The sequence below is a fragment of the Penaeus japonicus genome, unplaced genomic scaffold (genome assembly GCF_977035675.1).
Source record: "Penaeus japonicus unplaced genomic scaffold, GWHDUDI00000001_assembly GWHDUDI00000013, whole genome shotgun sequence".
Lineage (NCBI taxonomy): Eukaryota > Metazoa > Arthropoda > Malacostraca > Decapoda > Penaeidae > Penaeus > Penaeus japonicus.
Genome location: NW_028234415.1, coordinates 19,277,525 through 19,285,024, shown reverse-complemented (window position 1 = coordinate 19,285,024; position 7,500 = coordinate 19,277,525). Strand labels below are relative to the sequence as shown.

Genomic DNA, 7,500 nt, shown 5'->3' with positions numbered 1-7,500 from the left:
GTGGTTCGAGAAGTAGAAGTAAAAAAAAAGAAAGAAAAAAAAGAGAAAAAAAAGAAGTTTCAGGATTTCCGGTGAATTAATTTTATGCAGAGGATGATTATGAAACAACATCTAAAGGTCGCGAGATGAAGAGATGCCGTTACAGAGTATGGATAGAAAAGAAAACCAATGTAAAATATGTACTCGTGTGAATGTGTGGTGGAAGATTTCATGTTGACGATAATATAATCAAAGAATCAGATTATATGAATCTTATAGATGATGGTAAAAAAAAAAAAAAAAAAAAAAAAAAAAAAACGCACAATTGAGAATCCATTTGATTAATGATGATTTCGTAATATCATATCAATCAATAACATGATTTACATTTATGTTTTTGGATCCATAAACCGGTATGATAAACTAGCAGTCAAATTAGATGCTAAGATTATATGTAATATATGAAAAAGAATCTATACTACTAATAACTGAAAGTTTCTGCAATAATTTACTGTTTAAGTTTATTTTTTTCCTTTTTTTGTTTTTATTATATTTTCTATTTCTCCTTTTAAATAATCCTTTGTTTCCTTTCTCATTACCCCGCTCTTCGCATCTTTCTTCTCTTTACCCCTATCTCCCTCTTTCCTTCTTCATAATTTTACCATTTTCCCTTCTATTTCCTTTATTTTTTCAGCTCTTCATTACCCTCCTTCTCCACTTCTCCTTCCCCTTCCTCACCCGTTCTCTCTTCCCCTCCCTTATCCCATTCCTCTTCTCCTCCCTCGCCCCTTCCCTCTTCCTCTCCCTAACCCTTTCCCTCTTCTCCTCTCTTACCCCTTCCCTCTTCTCCTCCCTCGCCCTTTCCTTCTTCCCCTCCCTTACCCCTTCCCTCTTCTCCTCCCTCGCCATTTCCCTCTTCCCTTCCCTTTCCCTATGTCTTTCCCTTCTCCCTTCCCCTTTCCCCTCCCAATCCCTATGCCTTTCCCTTTCCTTATGCATTTCCCTTTCCCTATGTCTTTCCCTTCTCCCTTCCCCTTTCCCCTCCCAATCCCTATGCCTTTCCCTTTCCTTATGCATTTCCCTTTCCCTATGTATTTCCCTTCTCCCTTCCCCTTTCCCCTCCCAATCCCTATGCCTTTCCCTTTCCTTATGCATTTCCCTTTCCCTATGTCTTTCCCTTCTCCCTTCCCCCTTCCCCTCCCAATCCCTATGCCTTTCCCTTTCCTTATGCCTTTCCCTTTCCCTATGTATTTCCCTTCTCCCTTCCCCCTTCCCCTCCCAATCCCTATGCCTTTCCCTTTCCCTATGTATTTCCCTTCTCCCTTCTCCCTTCCCCCTTCCCCTCCCAATCCCTATGCCTTTCCCTTTCCTTATGCCTTTCCCTTTCCCTATGTATTTCCCTTCTCCCTTCCCCCTTCCCCTCCCAATCCCTATGCCTTTCCCTTTCCTTATGCCTTTCCCTTTCCCTATGTATTTCCCTTCTCCCTTCCCCCTTCCCCTCCCAATCCCTATGCCTTTCCCTTTCCTTATGCCTTTCCCTTTCCCTATGTATTTCCCTTCTCCCTTCCCCCTTCCCCTCCCAATCCCTATGCCTTTCCCTTTCCCTATGTATTTCCCTTCTCCCTTCCCTTCCCCTTCCCCTCCAATCCCTATGCTTTCCCTTTCCTTATGCCTTTCCCTTTCCTATGTATTTCCTTCTCCCTTCCCCCTTCCCTCCCAATCCTATGCCTTTCCCTTTCCCTATGTCTTTCCCTTCTCCCTTCCCCTTCCCCATCCCATCCCTATGCCTTTCCCTTTCCCTATGTCTTTCCCTTCTCCCTTCTCCCTTCCCCCTTCCCCTCCCAATCCCTATGCCTTTCCCTTTCCTTATGCATTTCCCTTTCCCTATGTATTTCCCTTCTCCCTTCCCCCTTCCCCTCCCAAATCCTATGCCTTTCCCTTTCCTTATGCATTTCCCTTTCCCTATGTATTTCCCTTCTCCCTTCCCCCTTCCCCTCCCAATCCCTATGCCTTTCCCTTTCCTTATGCCTTTCCCTTTCCCTATGTATTTCCCTTCTCCCTTCCCCCTTCCCCTCCCAATCCCTATGCCTTTCCCTTTCCCTATGTATTTCCCTTCTCCCTTCTCCCTTCCCCCTTCCCCTCCCAATCCCTATGCCTTTCCCTTTCCTTATGCATTTCCCTTTCCCTATGTATTTCCCTTCTCCCTTCCCCCTTCCCCTCCCAAATCCTATGCCTTTCCCTTTCCTTATGCATTTCCCTTTCCCTATGTATTTCCCTTCTCCCTTCCCCCTTCCCCTCCCAAATCCTATGCCTTTCCCTTTCCCTATGTATTTCCCTTCTCCCTTCCCCCTTCCCCTCCCAATCCCTATGCCTTTCCCTTTCCTTATGCCTTTCCCTTTCCCTATGTATTTCCCTTCTCCCTTCTCCCTTCCCCCTTCCCCTCCCAATCCCTATGCCTTTCCCTTTCCCTATGTATTTCCCTTCTCCCTTCTCCCTTCCCCCTTCCCCTCCCAATCCCTATGCCTTTCCCTTTCCCTATGTATTTCCCTTCTCCCTTCCCCCTTCCCCTCCCAATCCCTATGCCTTTCCCTTTCCTTATGCCTTTCCCTTTCCCTATGTATTTCCCTTCTCCCTTCCCCCTTCCCCTCCCAATCCCTATGCCTTTCCCTTTCCCTATGTATTTCCCTTCTCCCTTCCCCTTTCCCCTCCCAAATCCTATGCCTTTCCCTTTCCTTATGCATTTCCCTTTCCCTATGTATTTCCCTTCTCCCTTCCCCCTTCCCCTCCCAAATCCTATGCCTTTCCCTTTCCTTTTGCCTTTCCCTTTCCCTTTCTATTTCCCTCCTCCCTTCCCCCTTCCCCCCCCAATCCCTTTGCCTTTCCCCTTCCTATGTATTTCCCTTTCCTTCCCTTCCCCCCTTCCCCTCCCAATCCCTATGCCTTTCCCTTTCCCTATGTATTTCCCTTCTCCCTTCTCCCTTCCCCCTTCCCCTCCCAATCCCTATGCCTTTCCCTTTCCTTATGCCTTTCCCTTTCCCTATGTATTTCCCTTCTCCCTTCCCCCTTCCCCTCCCAATCCCTATGCCTTTCCCTTTCCCTATGTATTTCCCTTCTCCCTTCTCCTTCCCCTTCCCCTCCCAATCCCTATGCCTTTCCATTCCCTATGTATTTCCCTTCTCCCTTCTCCCTTCCCCCTTCCCCTCCAATCCCTATGCCTTTCCCTTTCCCTATGTATTTCCCTTCTCCTTCTCCCTTCCCCCTTCCCCTCCCAATCCCTATGCCTTTCCCTTTCCTTATGCATTTCCCTTTCCCTATGTATTTCCCTTCTCCCTTCCCCTTCCCTCCCAATCCTATGCCTTTCCCTCATTTCCTTATGGCTTTCCCTTTCTATGTATTTCCCTTCTCCCTTCCCCCTTCCCCTCCCAATCCTATGCCTTTCCCTTTCCTTATGAATTTCCCTTTCCCTATGTATTTCCCTTCTCCCTTCCCCCCTTCCCTCCCAATCCCTATGCCTTTCCCTTTCCTTATGCCTTTCCCTTTCCCTATGTATTTCCCTTCTCCCTTCCCCCTTCCCCTCCCAATCCCTATGCCTTTCCCTTTCCCTATTTCTTTCCCCTTTCCCTTCTCCCTTCCCCTTCCCCTCCCAATCCCTATGCCTTTCCCTTTCCTTATGCCTTTCCCTTTCCCTATGTATTTCCCTTCTCCCTTCCCCCTTCCCCTCCCAATCCCTATGCCTTTCCCTTTCCTTATGCCTTTCCCTTTCCCTATGTATTTCCCTTCTCCCTTCCCCCTTCCCCTCCCAAATCCTATGCCTTTCCCTTTCCCTATGTCTTTCCCTTCTCCCTCCTCCCTTCCCCCTTCCCCTCCCAATCCCTATGCCTTTCCCTTTCCCTATGTCTTTCCCTTCTCCCTCCTCCCTTCCCCCTTCCCCTCCCAATCCCTATGCCTTTCCCTTTCCCATCCACTTCCCCCTCCCTTCCCCATTCCCATTCCCTTTCCCTCCATCCCCTTTCCCTCCATCCCTATACTCACCGCTCCGAAGTACAAGTTATTGGCCGCCACGACGTTGCCACATCCCTCGTCCCGCGCTGCCAGGTTTCCACCGACGACGTGCAGGTCGTAGTCCCGGATGTCGTCCTCGCTGTCGAAGGAGGCGTCGATCTGCCGGTGCAACTTGTGCAACGGAAGGCACTTGTAGCCGTGGTAGTCGTCGTCGCAACTGTATGGGGATGGAGGAGGCGGTGATACGTGCGTGTGTGTGTGTGTGTGTGTGTGTGTGTGTGTGTGTGTGTGTGTGTGTGTGTGTGTGTGTGTGTGTGTGTGTGTGTGTGTGTGTGTGTGTGTGTGTGTGTGTGTGTGTGTGTGTGTGTGTGTGTGTGTGTGTGTGTGTGTGTGTGTGTGTGTGTGTGTGTGTGTGTGTGTGTGTGTTTGTGTGTGTGTATGTTCTTATGCGTGTGTGTGTGTTCTTATGCGTGTGTGTGCACGCAGGCGTTTGTGTCTCTTCATATGTAAGTACGTGTGTCTGTCCATTCAGTTGTATAACTGTACACCACATGTGCGCATTCCCCTTCCCCCTTACCTGCACCCTTCAGAAGTACAGCGGCCGTGGCCGGAGCACAGGCCGAGACACTGCCGCCCGATGTACAGGTTGTCGACGGCCCACGACTCGCCCAGGTCGCTCTCCAGGTCCTGTCGCAGGCGCAGACGGGTCGTGGGAGACCTGGAGTGAGGGATTATTGGACAATAAGGCGTGGATTGGCTTTGAATTTCCAGATCTTTGAAAAAAATATTGAAAACAAACTAGGGTTATCGAAAAAAAATTGAGAACAGGTTCAAAATCCTCCTCTTTAGCCACACTTGCACGTTGAAATTATTTGCTGTTGCCCTAAGATTTTTGTGTTGCCTCTCTCTCTCTCTCTATCCCCCCTCTCTCTCTCTCTCTCTTTCTCTCTCTCTCTATCCCCCCCTTTCTCTCTTTCTCTCTCTCTCTCTCTCCTCTCTTCTTCCCACTCTTCCTTCTTCCCTCCCTCTCTCCCTGCCTCCCTCTATCCCTCCCTCCCACTCTCCCTTCCTCCCTCCCTCCCTCCCTCCCTCCCTCCTTCCTACTCTCCATCCCACTCTCTCTCCCTCCCTCCCTCCTTCCCTCCCTCAATCCCTCCCACCCACCCTCCCTCCCTCCCTCCCTCCCTCCCTCCCACCACCGAAAACGAAAACAAGACCCGCCTCTTTACCACGTGTGCCTCGGGAGCCTTATGGTGACCCTCCTCCAGTTGCTGAACTCGGAGGAGAAGTAGACGGTGCCGCGGGTGAAGTGGTTGAGGCATCCGGGCGTGGAAGGCGTGCACGGGCGTTGGACCAGCTGCCAGGTGATGCCGTGGTTCAAGGAGTACTCGAGCATCAGCTGTTGCGGGGGAGAAAGAGTTGGAATTGTTTTGTTATTTTTGGGGGAGAGTCAAGGTTTGTAGACGGTGATGTGTTGACAAAAGTGATGAAAGTCTTTGTTTTTGGTGGTTTGGTTGTTCATTTTGAGTTCAGATAACGAATAGGTAAAAAATAACTGAAAACAAAACAAAAGAAAAAAAATGCCCTCCCTAGCCGCCCCCCCAACCCCCGAACCTCCCCTCCTCCTCACCTTACTCTCCTCGGCTCCCCTCGCCTGGCCGTCCCCGTGCCCCCCTCCCTCGCCGCATCCGATGGCGAGGTCGAACTGCATCATGTAGGAGGGGCCGACGCCAATGGACTTGGTCTCCATGAAACGCGACGCCCCGCCGGCCACCACGCCGCGGAACACCAGCGCCGAGTCACGCCCGCACATGCCGCTCCCGAGTTCGCCCAGGTGGAATCTGGGTGGAGGAGTGGATGGCTCATTCGTCAGTGAACACGTGCCACGCAAAAAGAAAGAAAGAAAGAAAGAAGAAAAAAAAAGGAAACGATCCACAACAACGACGGCGAAGCAGCCTACCTTAACGAGCTGTTCGCCGCCGAGCCATCGCTGAAGTCGACCTCGATGTTGTTGAAGAGCTGCGACGTGATGGTCAAGTCGTCGACCGCCCAGATGTCCCTGCCGGCTCCCGAGTGCCGCTCCTGCCAGATCTGGAACCGGCAGCCGGGGCCTCGCGCGCCGGGGGGGAGGTCCAGGGAGATGTGACTGCGAGGGAGAGAGGGAAAGGAGGGTGGTGAAGGAGCACAAGATTCTAACCTTTTTATGAAAGGATTCTAACTTCTAATGAAAGGATTCGACAGCCCTCAGACGCGGGCGATTGAGCCTCCGATCTGAGAAGGAACGGGGCGAGAGTGGAAGCAGCGGTTCTCAGAATCTTCATGCCGTATTTGGGGGTCATTCCTGATAAAGACACTTTGTGGAAGTATTGAGAGGGGGGGGGGCTTAAATAGTGTCTACGATCTTGCCTTGATAATGTTAGGAATAAACAGTATCATGATTATATAACATTTGAAGTTGATTGTTTCTTTTTATTTGTAGCTGCCCAATCGTTTTTTATCCGATTTCTTTCTAAAATATTTATTATATACTTTATTACTATCCTATTAAAGATATGGGACCAATTTTGATGTCCATTTCAATTATCTGTCAAAAATATGCGAATAAAATGAACTTTAACAAATAACAATCACATCCGGTTTTAGGATCATTGAACTCATAGAACCCGAACCCTTATCATTATGCAAGAAATAAACGAGTTGAAGTATTTATACCATCTAATCTTAATGAAGTTATTTTGGCACGAAGCTGATTTAAACGAATGCTACGCGGTCTAAAATCAATCATAAGAGCATGTACGTTATAAATTATTACCCCCCCCCCCCTTTCTAGATAAACGATGTATTATCCCTCGCCACGTTCGATCAGACATAAAAAAGAGAGAGAAAAAAAACAAGAAAGAAAGAAAGAAAGAAAAAAAAAAAAAAAAAACACGAGTGGTGTTGCCATCGCCATGACTTCCTCTGTATTGGTGTTCATTCTTCTTTACGGAAGTTGTAATACGATACCTCATCGAACTGACAGACTATACTTATATGATAATATTTTGTATTGTCCTTAAAAATATATATATTACTGACTCCCAGTAAACGTCTCGGAGAAAGGCGCGCATTAATACGTGGGTATTCATGTTACTTTATGTAAAAAAGAAACAAAAAAAAACATTCGATGCCTTTGTGGAAGGAGGGTTTTGCCAGAAGGGAAAACTTATTTCCTATATTTTCGACTATTTTCATGTTTTTCTTCCTGGTCTGAAAAAATGGAACTTGACGAACAGACTGAACGAGAAAAGAAATTTGGAAGTTATGCTTAGCGTTTTTATTATTTTTCCTTTAGGTTTGCTGTTTGTATTAGAGAAATAATACATTTGTTAATTTTGTGTGACTCTAAGCTTAACATTAGAGTTGTGCTTTATATCCTACGAATGGAATAACCGATGAACATATCCAAAAATTAACATAATTCATCTATGGTCACGTTCTGACCTGACCGAATCCATTATTTCAGTATTGTAGAATTTC

At 47.9% G+C, this 7,500-nt stretch overlaps 1 protein-coding gene across 1 annotated transcript in view; it reads right to left on the bottom strand.

The window, feature by feature from the left end:
* Nucleotides 1-7,500, bottom strand: part of LOC122255347 (reelin) — a 72,566-nt gene that overhangs the window by 35,378 nt on the left and 29,688 nt on the right. Inside the window, exons 18-22 of the mRNA XM_086542912.1 lie at nucleotides 5,942-6,127; nucleotides 5,612-5,822; nucleotides 5,211-5,380; nucleotides 4,559-4,699; nucleotides 4,012-4,198 (exon numbers count right to left, since the gene is read on the bottom strand). Coding sequence (XP_086399038.1) covers nucleotides 4,012-4,198; nucleotides 4,559-4,699; nucleotides 5,211-5,380; nucleotides 5,612-5,822; nucleotides 5,942-6,127 — 895 coding nt within the window. The remainder of the gene's footprint in view (nucleotides 1-4,011; nucleotides 4,199-4,558; nucleotides 4,700-5,210; nucleotides 5,381-5,611; nucleotides 5,823-5,941; nucleotides 6,128-7,500) is intronic.